Source organism: Vidua macroura, chromosome 1 (genome assembly GCF_024509145.1).
Source record: "Vidua macroura isolate BioBank_ID:100142 chromosome 1, ASM2450914v1, whole genome shotgun sequence".
NCBI classification, from domain to species: domain Eukaryota; kingdom Metazoa; phylum Chordata; class Aves; order Passeriformes; family Viduidae; genus Vidua; species Vidua macroura.
Window position 1 is genome coordinate 50,884,137 of NC_071571.1, and position 19,167 is coordinate 50,903,303.

At 37.8% G+C, this 19,167-nt stretch overlaps 1 protein-coding gene across 1 annotated transcript in view; it reads right to left on the bottom strand.

Moving 5' to 3' along the window:
* Nucleotides 1–13,017, bottom strand: part of CNTNAP2 (contactin associated protein 2) — a 1,032,011-nt gene extending 1,018,994 nt beyond the window's left edge. The window contains exon 1 of the mRNA XM_053975055.1: nt 12,877–13,017. Within this exon, the coding sequence (XP_053831030.1) occupies nt 12,877–12,973 (97 nt within the window). The 5' untranslated portion in view covers nt 12,974–13,017. The remainder of the gene's footprint in view (nt 1–12,876) is intronic.
* Between the last annotated feature and the right edge of the window lie 6,150 nt (nt 13,018–19,167).

Genomic DNA, 19,167 nt, shown 5'->3' on the forward strand with positions numbered 1-19,167 from the left:
TGTGCACCCTCATAAAGTAAAAAAAAAAAAAAAAAGGCCAAATCGATCCTGATATAGAGTTTGAGGAATATATGCAAGTACATGACTGATCTAGAAAGAATGACCTCACTCCACTGAGTTTTGAATCTGAGTCATGTCTGAAATTTCAGTACTTACTTCCATCTCAAGATTTTTCTAGTTTGGTTCCATCTTCCTTTTTTTAGATTTAGTCAGAAGAATTTACGAAAACTTTTAGGTCATAACTTTGAGGACAGAATTTTCATTCATTAGACCGTTTTTGATGTGTCTGGTTTTGTGATAGGCCTGTAATCTGAGTATCCCTGTTTCAGTGCATCAAAATTTATTTCCTTGGTCCTCACTATCTGCAATTTTATTTTTCATGATTCAACAGTTGTACAAATAAGAAAAATACTTCCTGGTGATGTATTCCATTTGAGTTACTCCATTTCAGATTTAATATAAAACCAAAAGCAACTTCCTTTACCAGTGAGGAGAAAAATAAAAACAACTTCTATCTTTGAACACTCTTCACAATCGATATAATGGTTTTACTGATATTTCATAAAAGGTAAATCTTCAACAGCAGAAGTGATTTTCAAATTTAGAATATAAATATTCTCTATGACATCAAGAATTCTGAACTATCTGTTCTCTATGAATATAGAAAAATACGTCAGTGAAGACTGGGAGGGGCATTTCTATGAGACTGACCTAAGTGATATAGCAAGTTGTTAAATTAAGAATTCAGAGAATCCCTAAAATCCAAATGAATTTTCTCTTCTGATTTGAAGCAATACAATAGTAAGGACCAGAACAGGTCAGAAAATATTATATTATTTCCTTTTGCCTGAGACCAACAACCACGTTGCTCTAGCCTCTCCAAGGCCATGTTATCTGGTGCTGTATAGCCTTCCTAGAGGACAGATTTAGATTTGATATAAGGAACCCTATTTTAGCAAGGCAGGATAACCTCCAGCAGTCCCTTACAAACTCAACCATCCTGTGATTTAGTAAAACAGAATTTGACAAATACATTAAATTATAAACAAAAAGATATAAGGTTAAATTTGTCTATGCACAAAAATCGTAAGAACTGTTATTAGAAAAAAGAATCAGAATTACAGGTGTGGGTGTTGGGTTTTTGTTTTGGAGGTTTTTTTAAGAAGTGAGAGAGGAGTTGAGGAGCAAAAGGAGCCATACCAACAGACTGCTACATATAAGTGATGAATTTCTGCTACATATAAGTGATGCCAATCACACAGAAAAGACAAAAACATACAGTGTTAAGAAAATGAACAAGACTGTGTAGTTAGATCCCAAAGTGGCAACAAAACAATTTACATTCTAATAAAAGCTGATGAAGATGTTAAACAGAGGTTAACAAGGCTAGGCAGTTTCAACCAGAAGGGCAAGCTGTAACCGAGAAGGTCTCTGCTGATTATTGCTGATTTCCAATAACCCTTGAAATAAAGAATTTCCAGAAGGCTGAAAGAAACTGTGAAGTGCAAATTCTGAAAAAGTTGACCTGCACATTTACAAGCCACTCCAGCTAACATTGCTGCTAGACAAAATAATAGAACCTGATTAATAAAAAATTAAATGCTGTAAATGCAATTACTGAAAATCAACATAGTTTTTTAAAAAGTAGATCTTATCAACGTATCCTGATCTTCTGAAAGCTTCTTTTTTTTTCCTGAGAATACAAAATTGGATCACAAGGAATTTGCAGATATATGCATTTATGCCTGTTTCTGCATAAATTGCGATAACACATATTTTGAATTCTGAAGGCACTTTAATGGCAATCTACACTATTTTAACCAAGATTCAAACTTACTGCAAATATGGCACTCTAAATATCTCAAAATGTAATTGTAACAAAGGAAATGAGTGATTTCTAGTGAGAACTAGTGGAAGTCTGATTTTCAGTCCTTCGTTGCTTAACATCTTTATTATTTGAACTGCAGAAAAATGCATAGTCTTTGAAGCTGAAGATGACTTCAGTTTTACATGTCAAAAGCTTGGAACAACTAAGTCAGCTGGTAAAAGGAAGCATTAGGCATTTCACTGTGACCATGTTTGAAGTCATGAACTTAGGATAAAGAACATAACTCCAGACTGAGACATTTAATGCCAGAAGAAAATGTGTAAAAACCCTGACAGGTATGTGGCTTGGGAAAGGAAGACAAAAAGAAATTGTACCCCTCTGATAAATGAGACAGGGCATCTGATGACAACTGACATGGAGAAGTCTGATGTACTCAGCAACATTTTTCCTCAAATTTTCCCTGCCAACTGAACTTCCCACATCTCTCAAGCCCCTGAATATAAAGGCAGGGACTCTATTGTGGGAGCAGACCAGATTCAAGGCCATACGAGGAACCTGAACATAGACAAGTCTATGGAAGCTGACAAGATGCATCCCAGGGTCCAGAGGGAACTGGCAGATATAAGCAGGTCTCTATCGCTTCTGAAAAGTCATGACAGTCAAGCAAAAGCCCCAGTGTCTGGAAAAGGGGAAACATTGCACCCATTTATGTAATGTGTAAAAATGGATACTCTGAGAACTGCCACCCAGTCAGCCTCTGTGCCTAGGAAGTTCATGAAACCAGATTCTCCTAGAAACTCTGCCAAAGAGTATGATTGACAAGGAGGTGTATTAGGGAAAGTAAACTTGGTGTCATGGAGGGCAAATCATATGTAACAAGCCTGGTAGTCTTCTACAAAGGAGTGACTCTCTTGGTAGATGAGGGAAGAGCTTCTGATGAACCTACCTGGCTAATGACACAGTCTACACAACAACCTTGTCTCTAAATTGGAGAAATACGGGTTTGATGCATGAATTGTTAGATGGATATGGATTGACTGGAGAGTCAATGGCTCAAAATGCAAATGGAGATCCAAATGGGGATGAGGGTTTTCCTTCAGAGGTATTAAGATAAGTACAGTTAAATGTCTTTATTAATGACCTGGACCATGGGATTGAGTGTACATTTACCAAGTTTGTGGAATGAAACCAAGCTGAGTGGTGCTGTTGAAATGACTGAGGGAAAAGACACCATCTAGAGAGATGTGGACAGGCTTGAGGAGTGGTCTCATGAAGTTAAACAAATCCAAGTGTAAGGTCAATCAACTGGGTTGGGGCAATCCCCAGAAGCAATACAAACTGGGGGATGAATGGATTGAAAGCAAAGAAGGGCTTGGGGATGTTGACAGAAGAAAACTTATATAAGAGCCAGCAATGTACAGTTGCAACTGAGAAAGCCAGTAGGATCCTGGAATGCATAAAAAGCAGCATGCCCCTCTATTCTGCTGTACTTAGACCTGATATGGAGCACTGAGTCCAGTTCAAAAGAGGAAAGACATTGACATGTTGGAGTTTGTTGACATGAAGGCCACGGAAATAGTCAGAGGTCATTTCCCTTTCATAAAGAGAACCTGAGAGGGTTGGCGTGGTTTATTGTGGGAAAAAAACTCCAGGCAGACCTTATATAGGAGACTTTCTATACTTAAAAGGAGCCTACAAGAAAGATGAAGAAATACTTTTTACCAGAGCATGTAGTGATAGTATGAGAGGAACATTTTTAAACTAAAGAGGGTGGATTTAGATTATACAAAAGGAATGAATTCTGGAATAGGCTGCCCAGAGACTCTTCAAATTTCCCATCCCTGGAAGTGTTTAGAATCAAGTTGGACAGGGCATTGAGGGATCTGGTTTGGTGAAATATGTCCCTACTGTAGGGTGGGGTTGGACTAGATGATCTTTAAAGGTCTCTTCCAACCCAAACTATTCCCTGGTTCATTGATACTATGATCTGTTGTCCTGGGGTGACTTTACAATGCTTGTATCTGAGAGTGAAGGGGGGAGAAGGAGAAGCAGTGGAATGTCTGATATGGTTGTTTTCGAGATATAAAGATAGGTTCATCTTTCTCTTCTCTGAGACTGTGTTGTCTGCAGCACGGACAGACAGCAGGACAGAGCTCTCCTTTGTTTTTAGTTAGTTTTTGGCTAGCTGAGGCAGAGAAGTTCCCCGGACTGTGGCTTTTCTTTTTCTTGGGACTGTTCAAACCTGCTCTGGACTGAAAACTCATAAGAACACTGGCAGCTCACACCTGTGGTCTACCAGGGCCTGGGATGTGGCATTTTCCAGCAGCGGAGGGACTGATAAGAGATTGAGCAAGCCAAGTTACAATGACAAGGACTTTCTGAATTTGCCTCTCTTCAGAGCAGTCAGAGGTTTTATTTTTTAATATTATTCAATTTTTATGCTTGTGAATACTTTGTTAAATAGTCAATTTTTCCACTTTTCTCCAAGGCAATATTTTCCTGAACCAGTGGGTGGGGGGCGGGGGGAGCTTCTTGAATTTGCTTTCTAGAAGGAGCCATTTGGAAGTTTTCTCCCAGATTTGCCCTAAACCAGGACATCTGTAAAGCAGAAAAATGTAGTAATACAATCAACCATATCACTGTAGCTGGGTTGGATCCTTTTTGGACTTATAAGTTATGAATGTGTAGATTTGGAAGCATAATTCACTCAAAGAATTCCTCTGACACAGTTTTTTCCATATGAATAAAACCTATGCACTGTACTGACCTAAACTCTAAAATTGCATTTTATGAATAATTATGAACAGAATTAATAAAAGCATTCCTTATAATGATATTCTAACAATTCTGTTTTGACAAAATCAATCCTAACTTCATTCATAATATCTGATTATCTGATTTAACAGGCCAGGATTATGGTACAGCAATTAAGCAGTGAAGGAATTTCAATTGAGTTATTACCTGTGTACCTAGCTTTCACAAACAGATGAATTAATCAGGAATCAATGAAGACAATCTCCCTTAGTTTCAGGCTCAACAAATTACTCAATGTGGTGATGAATCAATGAGAATCCAAGAGAAGCCAGTGGAGTCAGTTTATTGCTGGAGGAAAGGGTAGGGAGAGGACAGAGAGTAGGGAGTAAGATGATTAATAAAATCAGAAAGGAGGCATGTAAGAAATGCCAAATGAATTAGGAGCAGAAGCAAATGGGTGTGTGATCATGCAATGTATATTTTTTGGAAAAGGGTTGGAACAGTAAAGGATACTTTCTCTTATCTACAGGGAATTCTGCTGTCATTTCTAACAGCTTGGCTGTACCAGGGAAGAAGCAGGTAGGATATTCCTCATATAACTGACAGTATGCCCACTAGCATAATTTTTTGGATGTAAAACCAAAGGAAAGAACATTAGAGAGTACAGCTTGCTGACGCCTGGGAGCATGTGTCCAGTAGAGCCTGCCCTGTACAGGACATGCTTCTGACTCCCATTTCTCACAGAAGCTTACTCTTTTCCTAATGTAATGCTAATGCTCTGGACAGGGCAAGCTACTTTCTGTGACTCCATTCCTCAGCAGAAAAATAAATAGGTTACTGTTACTGTGTGGGAGACAACCTCAACCTCTGTTCAGCACATTCCTCTCCCTTTTTTACCCATAGCCCAGAATAATGGTGAATGCCACTAGTTTTAATCTCTGACTGTGTTTTTAAATTAACTAATTATCCTTATTTTTATTTTTTTCCTTTTTTTTTTCTTTTTAGATATTTGAATTTTTTATCTGTGTTCAGGGCAAAAAAAAATATGTACAAGCCCTTCCTATGTTTCACTGAAAATGTGAGCAGAGTCTAAAGAGTTTAGGAAGGTATTTGCTTGAAACCTGAGTCAACAGGTGAAAATTTAGGTTTTTTGTTTTCCTGTGTGTTGGTTTGCTATTCTAGGTTTTTTGTTTGCTTGTTTTTTCTGTTTTTTTTTTGCTTTTCCCAAACCACAGTATTCCATCTATTCCCATAAGCTGAATAAAAGCACATCCCAACTTAATTGCATTTCTAAGTGTGTTCCAAGAACTTTACATCAATGATACTTAAAAGCAGTGATATGATATGAAATGGTATGAAACCTTAACTATATTGAGGTTGCCTTTCCTGCTGTGTTTTATCCTATTGCATTAGGCCCTTAGACAATAATTCTTCCTTCTCTGGCAAATCTTCCATCACAGGCTTTCTGCTGCCCCTTATGGAAATGGACCCCTGCAGTCTCCTCAGCTCATCTGCTGTTCTTCTGTATTAACTCCCTATAAATTCCAGGTTTTCATTGGGTTCTCAGCAAATATGTGTTTAAGTATACAAGATGATTAAGCAATCAATAAGAGACATTTTTATCAATATTTAGGTGATTTAAGAAACCCAGACAGTGATACCCCTCTAGATTTGATGCAAAAAAAAAAAAAAAAGCTTATTTTTTTCAGTCAGATTATTCCTACATTGTAGAAACAGAAATATAGCGCGTGTATAGCTGACTTCCTTGGGCAAAAGTTACAAAATACAAAATGACAGCAGTTTTACAAAATCAAACAGATTGTTTATGTTATATTTAGACAGTCATTAAATTTCTATAAGAAAAATTACTTTCCCTTTAAACTGAGACTTAAATATTCTAGATACAAATAATAAATGTTCATTCAAAAACACCACATTTATTTGTGTGATGGAAAATCTTTTGACTAGAACAGTTCAAATGCTTTCTGGCTTCTAGAAAGTATTTGTAGTTACTTATTTTATTTACACATTGCAAGTTGTAACCCAACTTGAGCTTTTACCAATACAAATGCAAAACTGGCAACAAAGTTCCTAGCTATGCTGAGTCAATTTTAGTCACTGATTTATTTAAAACATACTTTTGGAGTGCATACACAGCTTAAAATAAAATATTTGATAAATATTTCAAATGGTGGTAAATATTAATATCAAGTAACGAACTGCATATGTAAATAAGTTTGCCAGTCCCTCAATGGACTTAGCATGACCACTTGCTTGAGTTAAATGTCTGAAAGAACCATATCTGCACCACGAGATTGTAAAGTCAAAAAATCTCTAGACTTTTTTAGGCAGAGGAAAGAGGTAAATGTGTATGTCAATATCCTTTTCTGCTCTGAATTATCTGCTGTTCAACCTTAAAGACTCAATCGGAAAAGGCAGGCTACTACTACAGTGAATGCATACCGAGACAATTTCTGAGGTTGGAAAGGTCTCAGCTTTGTAAAGCTGCTTTAAAATTGCAGAACTATCAAAACCATGTGCCCAAGTTCTTTGTAAATGTTAAGCATAGGACTTGGGAATTCTTTTATTATATCTATAATGTCTTCAAAGTTGAAAATGCAAATGACTTAAAAGAATTGATTACTGATTACTGCAATTTTCTACTTCACCAAATTTAGAGATTTAACATGTTCTGCAAATAGCTGGTGGTCTCGGATTAGCTACCTATGCAATGCCAGTGAAGTTGCTGGATAAATGAAGTGCAATACAGATAAAATCAATGTTCGTTCAAAGGCTGAAGTCTGAAGAACCTTTTTAATAATTTCTAGTATTTCATACCAATGGACTGAATCATGAACTCATGACAAAAAAAAACCACATAACCACACTGTTCCTAAAATCTGTGGCACAACTTCCATTCCTTCAGTGCAAGAAGACTCAAGCTAGCGGACTGTTCTCTTTATCCTACAGGTCTTCCTGATCTTTTAAAGAAGGATCTCATCTCTATGTGGATATTGGAAATAATGCTATAATTTTAAATTATTTTAAAATGTTAAGTCTAACAAATTTGCAAAATCACTCATCATTTCATCTGATTAAGAAGACTCCTGTTGCTTCTCTAACATTTCCTAGTTGAAGTTTCCTAGTTGACTGGAACACATTTGCAAGTCCATGTGCTTTTGTAAGATGAGCATGACACCTATTTAGGACATAGGCATGGGTAGGGGAACACCTCAAAATTTAACCAGTTTCCTTATTTTGACCTCTGAGTCAGATCACTCAGAGTGAGATCAGCTGTTAAAATCTAGAAAAAAGAAAATGCAGAAACTCTCCCATGGTTTGTGCATAGTTTGTTATTGTCTCAAACATTGAAAGTATTATTGTCTTAAAAACACCTAAATATTGTGATAAATACTAAACAGTAAACATGAAATTTGACAATTTTAAAGACTTAGAGATACAATTTAAAAGTTCTGTAGAACTTCTATAGGAAAATCTACTGTCTGTAACAGATCCATTGTAATGTGAGTTATTCAAGAGGAGATACAGTCTGATGTCTAATGCATTATATATAAATAATTTCCTATCACAACTGCAGCAATGGAAATAGTCTCCTGTGTTAAAAGTACCTGAGTAAACAAAACAAAACAAAACAACAAAAAAAAAAAAGTATTTCTCATCTCCTTGCAAAAGAAACAATCGACGTTCAGAAACAAGTTTTCAATTTGTAGTCTTTAACTTCACCTTCAAGCTTTCTTTCGGACTGGACTACTTATTAAAGAACTTTTTCTGCCTTATTTCATATTATTGCACTAGATTAAAAAAAAATAAACTAAAAACACAAGCAAAGCAAAAACAGCCCAAGCAAAAGCCAGTTTTTAAAACAGTAGTTCAATGACATTTACAATTGATTCAATGTCCACTGACACCAAACTTTGAATCAGACTAGTTGTATCGAGATGAATGTCTGCAATTAGGTTTTGTGCAATGTTGCATACACAAAAGTTAAAGACTCTTTGAAACTTTGGATTTTCTACACTGACACAGGCTATTGCTGCTGCCACCAATTTTGAAATTAGAGCAGACTATTTGATACTGTTTCATTCAATCCCATATAAGTTAACATACTGTTCAAGAAAAAGCCAATTTATTTAAAGAGTCATGATGAGAAACTCGATGCACTGGTGTTAAATAATAGCAGTAACTCAGTAATTCAGCGAAATGTTGTTAAAACTGTCACTTGTCTGCTGAACGTGGATTTTATTATATATTGATGAATAGTGCCTAAATAATAATACAATTATACTATGATGGATGTAAATTTTGTTCTAACTTCTAGCTAAAGTGTTCTAAAAGAACAAAAGAGAAAGCATATGTTTAATGTTATGAAATTCCATTAACTTAAAAGAGACCTAGGCCCTCAAATTAAAAGTTTAGCATATTTTTAAGTGCTTTGACCCCAAAGGTAAGAAAAATTATTAAATGTTAAATGTACTTGAAAATGGTTTGGTATACTTGAAACTAAAATCTGTGGGACCACTGTGTTAACCTCAAGACAACAGGTCCTAAACTAATAAATGTTAATCAGTTATTATACAGAAAAGAAAACAGAATTGATCAGCTTTCCAAAAATATAATTATGTCTGAGACATTATCTGGAAGAGAAGTATTCTCCTAGTGTGAATCTAATAGAATATATGATACCTCATATGCCCAACATAGGCGTACAACTTTCATCAGACCAGATTGCTTAGAGCTCCATCCAATTTGGCCTCTTAAAAAGGACTTTCTTGTACAATGCCTTGCTCTTTCAAAAGGGACATTACTCCTTTTCAATACTTTTCCCAGGAAAATCTGGGTGCCATGAAGTCAAAGGCAAAAGCTGCATATTTTTTCTTTTACGTATCTTAATGATTTACTATAGATGCCCCCTTTTGATTTTTGCACCAAGTCTTGTAAAATGGGCTCAAACTTAACTTGAGCAGTGGTATGGGACATACTACAAAAGTATGACAAGTTTCAGAACTAGAAGTTTTAATAGTTCTGTACTGATCAGGTTTGCATTGCATAAAAACAGACATGATAAAAAAAACCCCAAAAAACCCTAGCTGTGAAAGATAATTATTTGTAAAGTGAATTCCTTTCACAGAGGAGACAATCCTACAATTAATACCTTTAACATTCTTATTAAGTAATAAGGTTGATGCTTTTTGTGTTTGGGGTTTTTATAGGAATACAAATGAGAGTTAGTCTACCCATATTCATATTCTTATCATTCCATCTTAGCCATGTAAAGGACTATAAAGCACTACATTTGTATTTTCTGTGTTACTTTTTATCTTGTGATGACCTCTCCTGGCTGAGCTGTTCATTAGCCTTGATTCCAGAAGGGTGTTTTCATCCTCCCACGCTTATTAAAAAAAAATAAAATTGCAGGAATATGAACAATTTATTGCCAGGGTATGAAAACATGACCATGAATAGAATCGACAGTAAGATCTGAGCATTAATGTGTCTGATGTTGTATCACAGTGTATGTTTATTATACCACAGGATGGGCTTTCAACACCTACTTCATCTCGAGATAAAACTAAATGAGATTAAAAGCTTTTCACACAAATCAGTACTACTGAGAGATTCCATTTTAACTACAGATAGATTTACTTTGCAAAGTAAACAAACATTTGAGATACAGCATATTCACTTAAGCAATGTACAATTCTATTCTTTCTGAAAACTGTCTTTTTCTATGCCAGCACAAGCAGACTGTGAGAAAAGACTGAATAGCAAGCTCATATATAGGGATTTCTAATTCACTGTACACCATAAGACTTGCATGCTTCCTAAAAAATACTGTAAAGAATATATTTGATGTTGTTAATTACTCCAAAGCCAAAATATAAAGTAACAATGGAGGAGAAAATGAAATAGTAGTTGGAAATAAGTTTTACATCAAAGTTGCATTTCACACAGTTTTTAATTGTTTCAGAAGTATTCAGAATTCGACAGAAGGGGGGAAAAAAGAAATAAAAAAAGGATGATGAAAACTAGGTATATCATCTTGTCAACAGAGAACAAAATTCTCCAATCCCATTCACAATCAGCTGCAGACAAAGTTACAAACAACCCCAGAAAATAGAGCACAGTGACAAAATACAGTACAGTGACCAGTTTGTATAGCAAAGCGTGCAACAGAATAACCAGCAAAGTGGTGCACCAAAACAGTGTGACACAGCACTGGAGTTCCCACTGTAGCACCAGCTCCCAAGCACCTGTAAGCCTTTACAAGAATTTTCAGCATGTGCTGCAATGTGAACAATCCTTTTGAAAATTTAAGGCTGACGGTACTTCTAGCTATATTTATGTTCCCAGTAAGCAAATGTAGCTCCATTTCACTTTAAGAAGTGAGTCAGAAATGAAATGAAATGCTACTCACTACATAAGGAGTATAATGTATAAGGTCTTGGAAGGTGAATTAAGATAAAGAAATTTTTGAATAGCTAATCATCAAGATGGGAACGTATATGACTAAACTGTAATTAAGATTATATATATCTTCCATTCCTGGAATTTCTGGGTATAGTGATGTTACTACAGCCATTAACTTCTCAACAAACTTCTTTCAAAAGTTGAAGATTTGTTTGTTGGGAAATCAGATAACCCAATGTAGGTCATTTTCAAGTTATACTACAGCCATTAGTTGCTGAGTGACAAAAGCAAACAAAAAAGCTCCAAAACCCTATTAGAGAAAAGCAGGGACTTTGTTTTTGAAGAACAGATTTCTGACAACCTAAATCATGAATCTTCTCCCCCACACATTCCTATTATGCAGAGCCTGAGAGATGACCATGAAGAAATAATATTCCTAAGAAAAAATATATAGCTGGTCAAAACTAAGAAGTAAACCTCAGGATCAATACTTCTCCTAATTCAAAGATAGGAAAACAACTGAACATCCTACAGCCTCTGAGACCTAGAAAACAATGCAGACACTGCTGTACGTATTTGTTGACACACAAACAAGTATGCAAGTGCAAGTAAGTCCTGGAATAACACTTGTTTTTCAATAGGTATTAGATGATAACAGATAGAAACCCACTAAGAAAACATAGCAGTGCTCCAATTCCCTAATCATTGCATTGTTCATTCCAGCCCCCAATGAAACAATTAAACAAATAAATAAATAGAGTGATCTACATAGATCTCTATGCAGTATATACATTACATTCTATGGCAATTCCCTGCTTGGTCAGTAGAATCAACCCCCATTCACATGCATGCAATCCCAGCACATCTATCCATAACATTTCAGGACACTTCCTTCCTCTCTAAACGGCCGATCAAGCCAGCAGCATGATGATGATACTACAAAAATGCACTATTTCATTTCAGTATGCATTTCAAAAATACTTGGCAATTGGCAAATGTTTTATGTAGTCTGAAGAGAAACAACTAAATACTTAATACTGACATCGACTTGCAAAATGTTTGGTTCAAAACTACAGCTCAGTGCAATGTTAAAGATTTGATCTAATATCCACTGAAATCAATTAATATGCTGTCATTTTTATACTGAAAGCAGAATCAGATTCTGTACAGGTGCTCTACACTCCTGTAGTCTGAAGTTCAGCTTTTCAGCAGATGTTTGATCATTTCTCTACTATTTCTATGTCGCTAGCAGGGCAATTGATGGTCTCCTCTAAAGTACCTTTGCTCATTCTATTATGGGCAGCAAAACTTTGCTCTAAAGAAAAGCTGTCCTGGCTCAGTTCCTTCTCATCAACTCCCAATCATTCTTTTCTCTTCAAATGAGACAGAATTTTCTCTTGCTGCTCCTCGATAAAACACTAGTTATGGAAACTGCTCACATCTCCTCTTTTCCCTCACAAAACTGTGGAAGTGAAGTACTTCCAAATGCAAATTGCATACCTTCCGAGGAAGATGGGAAAACCCAAAACAAACCAAACCAACCAGCCAAACAAAAACTATCCCCAAACTTTGAACAGCTTCTGATTCCTATCCCCCTCTGACTCCATTGCAGAACCAAGATTATATCAAAGAGCACGTCTCTTTCAACTTTCCACACCAGCTACCACTGAAATCACCAAGGAAGATCTGATGGGGAGCACTGCAAACAGTATGAGACCTCAGTGCACACATACGCATACAAAGAAAAATCAAACGTAAACACAATATTCATCAGCAAAGCAAAAATAATCAACCTCACAGAGTTGTGGGAATTTTCCTCTGGCTTAATTCAGAGCTGAAATTGTTTCTTAGAAAAGGGTACTTACGAGATGCAGGCAGAGCAGTCCTGGCTCTGCAGCTAATGCTGATGAAAATCCAGAGGAAGAGAGCTGCCCTGCAGCCAGCTCGGGTAACCACAACCATCCTTCACTTCCTGGCTCCCTGTACTCCAAATGCCAGCCGCAGAAGACCTGCTTTTCTTCACTTTGGCCCCCTTCGCTCTCTCTCCTTCTCTTCCTCTGAGGAGATGTCGAGGAGGTAAAGGGGGCAGGGCTTTACCTTGGGGTAGAAGCCAAACCCCCTCTTCGTCTGCTATCTTTGGGTTTGCAGCAGCAGGATAAGTCCTGGTACTTTTCTTTCCCTTATTTCTCTGTGTTTGTGCGTGTTTGTTTCTATGCCTCCGTCTCAGAGGAAGGGGGAAAGAAAAAAAGAAAAGAAGAAAAAACCCACGAAGTATCAAATAACAAGGATTGTAGAGTAGAAAAATAAATAATAATAATAATTTAAAAATGAAGATCAATCCCCCAAAAGACGTGGGAAGAGGGAGGGAAAAGGGAGATGGAGATGAAGGGAAGGAAGAAAGGCGAATAAAGCAGTTGGTGCTGCTAATGCTGCTGTTGATGCTACCACTGCAGCTGAGCCCTTCTTCCTGTACAGCGGAGCGCTGCTGAGAGAAGCTTGCAATAACCTCCCAGCTCAGATATATATACACAGTGTACGCGCACACACAGCCGGGTAGCCAAACACGCACTCACACAGAAGCAGGGAGAGGGGAGGGAGGGAGGGAGAGACACTCCCGCAGCACAGAAACAGGTTCAGAGCCTCTCTCCTCATGTATTTGTCATCTTCCAGCAGGAGGAAATGCTGCCACTAGCAGCAGCAATCTTCCCCCTCAAAAAAAAAAAAAAAAAAAAAAAAAAAAAAAAAAAAAAAAAAAAGACAGGAGATGGGAAAATCCTATCTCCTGCGCTCCCCTCCCCTTCTCTTCGCTTCCTCCAGCTCCTCCTTCTTCCTCTGCGCCCCTCGGGCCTCCAGGACCCCGATCGTCCTCTCTTGCCTGGCTCAGATGCAGAGCCGAGGGACGGCGGCGGGGATCGGGGCCAGGGCTGGGGCGGAGCGGGGCGGGAGCCAGTGCAGGGATCGGGGCCAGGCTGGGGCTGGGGGAAGGTGGAGCGGGGCCGGGGCCGGGGCGAGGAGGGATGGGGATGGAGATTGGAATGGGGATGGGGGTGGGGATGGAGATGGGGATCGGGATCGGGATCGGGATCGGGATCGGGATCGGATCGGGATCGGGGCCGGCCGCGGAGCGGAGCGGAGCGGTGGGGCGGTGTCGCGGTGCCGCTGGAGCGGAGGCGCGGAGTCCCTGCTCGCCCCGCGGTCGGCTCCTGCCGCCCTCCCCGCCGCTCCCCCGCACACCGCGGCTCCCCGAGCTCCAGCCTGAGGGGATCCGAGACAGGTGGCCAGCAGGCAAGTCCTCCGAACGGTCCTAGATCTCTTGGGGAGTGAGCATCATCCCGCCTGCAGAGAGCTGGGGCTGCAGGAGCCGCTAATGCAGATGTTGCCATTCGGTAATTAATTCTCAGCCCGAGAGCGAGCCAGGAAGCAAGCTGCATTGAAGTTTCACTATGGTTTTCATCTACAAAATATGACGGAGACAACCTGGCCATATCCCAGTCTTATGTTTTAGGGATGGCGAGAGTCTGACTCTTCTTTTTCATCCCTCTTCATCCCTCCTGCCATTGCCCTTAAACAGCTGAACCGAAAGTTATTGCTCACCAGATACGGTAGAATAATGAGGATAGGGAGTTATTCATGGATTATTTATTCTACAATCAATGAGGCAAAGAAAAATGAAAACAATTATTTCTCAGGTGTTATATAGAGAAAGCTGAGAAATGGAGAGGTATAATTTCTTTAGAGGAGCCCCAAAGCAAGGATAAATTATTTTCAGTGACTAATACACATACTGTTAACAAGTACCTGCTGTTATTTAGTGACTGTGATGAAGTGGTTAAGACCCTGTGTAAGATGAGATTTTCAGAAAGGCCTTGGGATATTAGGATCCTCAAACCTATTGCCTTTCAGAGGGAGTACAGTGCCTATCTTTTAGGTCACTTTGAAAGCTCATCCATACGTAATACATGATATCCCAGGAGAGCTGTGGCCTAGACGTTTGAGCATAGCCCAGGACAAAGCTTAAATGCCAGTCCTGGGAAAAGTGTTTCTGTAATCTTTTTCCAGTCCTGGGAAAAATGTTTCTGTCCAACTGCCATAATTTTTCCTCCTTGAGGCTTTCCCTGCCTTGCCTTATCCATAAAGAGTATTAATATATCAATATTTCAAAAGCTTTTATATAAGTAATGCCAATATGTATACAGCAAATGTGAAATGAAAGAGTGCACTATGAATAAGTTTTATTATACTTATTTCTGTTTTTGAAAGAATAAATATTTATCTGGAGACTCTGTTACCTTTTCCCTGCATTATCTGGATCTCTTTGCAATGCCCTCCCCTTTCCTTATAACCTACAGATACATTTTGATGTTCAGAAATCATTAAGAAATGTAAGTTTTTTGGAAATTAACTAAGAACCAAATATTAATTAGTGACATTATACTTGTTCAAAATTGCCTCTTTTCATAACTTCCTTCTTGTTTTCTTCTTCTGTTCCCCTCCTGCTGTATATCCCATAATTTTTCAAGTTCGTCAACCTACATTTTCTTTTCTTTAGCTACCACTGAAATAGTAGAGTTGATATAGTATCACAAACTGAATGTAAATATTCACAGAGAAAAGAAAAACTTCTGACTATGACATACAAAAATTTCTACCACTTTCATTCCGAGTTCTTGAAACCCTTTCTGTATTCATTGGCCTTTAAAATTCACTTGAACAACTAATAAACAGCTTCTCTGAGTAAGTACTTAAAGGCTCAGCAGACCATTTTTCAAACAAAATTTCTGTTTCTTAAGGCTTTTCCAACATGCACAACAAAAAACATACTTGCTTATCACCCAATCATGACTTGATTTTAGTTGTTCAAACTTCACACTTGTTTAATATATGATGATTGGGGTTTTCAAAAATGTACTCAAATTAATCATAAGTAGGTAGACATTTAAAAAAAAAAACAGCTATAGAGGATAAGACAAGTAATTCAAAACGGGAAAATTCAGCAGGCTGGTTGGTGAATATTTCAATAATGGTGACAGTAGAAAATTTCCTTGTGGTTTGAGACGGAAGAAACGGCACAGATTATTGCATTTTTCCCCACCTCGGAATAGGATCAGTCCTTAAAACTGCATAAAATATTTAAACTATATAGCAACAGAAATGAGTTGTGCAAGGGTAATGCAATTATTTTTAATATAACCACAAGTGAGGCCTGCAAAATCATTAACTTTGACTGATTCTGTCACACAAAAATCATTACAAAGATCTTCAGGCATTCTTTAGTCCTATAAAACAAGCTATATAAAAAACCATATATACTCTTCTTTTCTTTTTCTTTTCTTTTTTTTTTTTTTTTCTCTTTCCTGGAGCACATTGTGAAGTATTACTTTACATGATTCAACAAATCCAAGTTGAATATATTAACCTTTGCAACGAAAACATGGTCAGATTCTGTTAGGTCACAATATGAAGTTATTAGATACTTCTACTCTTTCTCCTAACCTTTCTGTTCCAGAGTGTAAATGTGAGGATGTTTCTAAGCAAGCAGTGAGACACACCTGCAGTCTCAGCAGGGCACCTACAAGCTTTAGCACACCTATCCTGCAAATGTCAAGTGTTTCCAGCTTGGGATGTGTTCTCCACTCTATAGGTTAGGAAAGGTTCTGTCATAGCAGACTGGGACAAGCACACCAGCCAAGAGGTGCAGAAGGAGGCTCTTCCATCAAATCTACTCCCATAAGAGTTCCTTATTTTTATTTCTCAAGACATAAAATAATATAATTGCTTAGGTTGGAAAAGACTTTTAAGGTTGTCAAGTCCAACCACTAGGCCAGCATTGCCATGGCCACCACAAAATCATGTCCCAAAGTGCCACATCTATACATCTTTTAAATATTTCCAGGGTGGTGACTCAACTACTTTCCTGGGCAGTCTGTCATTATGCCTGGCAACTCTTTTCATGAAGAAATTTTTCTCAGTATCTGATCTAAACATGTCACAGTTTGAGGCCATTTCCTCTTGTTCTGTTACTTTTACATTTGGGAGAAGACCCCTGACCCCAGTCTTCCTTTCAGGGAGTTGTAGAGAGTGGTAAGGTCTCTCCTGAGCCTCCTCTTGTCTGGGCTGAACACTTCCCTTGGTTGCTCCTCTTTAGTCCCTTCCCCAGCCCTTCTTAGAAATGCTCCAGCACCTCAATATCTTTTTTGTAGTGAGGGGCCCAAAACCAGCCGAAGAATTTGAAGTACAGCCTCACCAGTGCCAATGACCACTTCAACACTCCCAAAGCATTGAAAAGTAGAGAGATAGCTCAGTCAACTGGTGAAACCTCCCTGACTATTAGAAAGACACTACAGTGTTAAAAGACTCCAGTTATTACAGCTGTACACAAATTTCATTGAGCTTAATGGAAATTGTACACACATATTTATGAATGAATATATCATTCTGAATTTACTATAGCTGTCAAGCAATGTCTGCTAAATGGAATTCATCCTGGATTTCTATATTTACAGTATGTGAATGTCAAGAGGGAAAACACAATGTCAGAAAGCTAGAAAGGATAATTAAGAATTTCAAACACTGGTGAGACCAAACAGCTTCCAATAATGTTGGTTCCACAGAAGAAAATGAGCCAACTTGAAAAAGGACACATAACTTTTGAATTAATACTGAAAAGCAAACAAGAAAGTTTTTTATGCCTAACAAACTACCATTTTAAAATATTGTTTCCCTTTTATATTTTTGGTTTCTCCAACCCTCTTGAATGGTAGAGCTCTAAAAATCATCTATAGCAGAATTTCCATACAAGTCTCTACAATATTAAATATGAGGACTTAACGCAGGATAGACAAATGCAATGTATTTCAAATTATGACCAAACAAGACTTTATGATCACATGCACAGAATGAAATGCCAGATAATGGACAACTCTATTACTGGAGGAAGTCTCGGGTTTATTAAGAACAACGTCAGGTTTTCTTCTAGGATTCTTGATACTCATGGGTATTTCTCTGAGGAAGAAAGGATCTCATGAATACTGTGATCCATCCACCTATGAGAAGCTGTAAAGATCTGAAGAAAATACTTCTTTTCCAGAAATGCTAGGAAAGTCTTTCCTAATCTTAATGCATCTGAAAAGGAAGATGAAGGTGCATTGGCAGAAAAGAAACAGTATCTTCTTCTTGCTCCATGCAGCTAAAAATATAGCATTATAGTTTGAAGTGAATGCATTTTTGGCTCAACCATCAGTTAATTATGGTAATTTTATTAAAACAACAAAAAGATAAAAATATGGAAATATGTATTTATACAGACATCAAAATAAATTGAAGATGTTCAGAAGTTTTCATCTTCATGTCCCTATATCTTTTGTAGTCTAAACACGTTGCTTAAGACATCATCTACCTTTAGAAATTTCTTTTGTGATATCTTGATCTCTATTGATCTGCACTGCATAATGAAACAATTTGACAAACAATTATGAGGAGCAGTTGAGGTCACTTGGTTTGTTCAGTCTGGAGAAAAGGAGACTTGAGAGGAGACCTCATTGTGGTCTTCAACACCAGAAGGGGAAGCAGAGAACCAGGTACAGATCACTTCACCCTCGTGACTAGTGACAGGACCCAAGAGAATGGCATGAAACTGAGTCAGGGGTGTTTAGTTTGGATATCAGGAAAAAGTTTTTCACCCAGTGTCTTGTTGGGCACTGGAATAGGCTCCCCAGGAAGTGGTGACAGCACCAAGCCTGTCAGAATTCAAGAAGTGTTTGGACAATGCTCTCAGGCACATGGTGCGACTCTTGAGGTGTCCTGTGCAGGGCCGAGAGTTGGACTCGATGATCCTTTTGAGTCCCTTCCAACTCAGCAGATTCTGTGATTGTATTACATTTAAAATCATTAACATAACAGTATTATAGTTGATTCCTTTCCTTACCATATCTGGCCTCAGTTTTTCTTCTTAATTCAGTTTAGACCATTTCATAGGCAATCCATGGATGCATAGCAGAAGCTCTATATTGAAAAAAAAAATGCACAGAAATTGAATTATAGTAATATTGTCAAAAGTTCTTGCAATTACATTAAAAATACTTCAGTCACCTTTAAAGGAGAAATCAAAATCAATCTGGAACATTTCCATCTGCTATTTGTGGGGCAGGAAAAAAAGC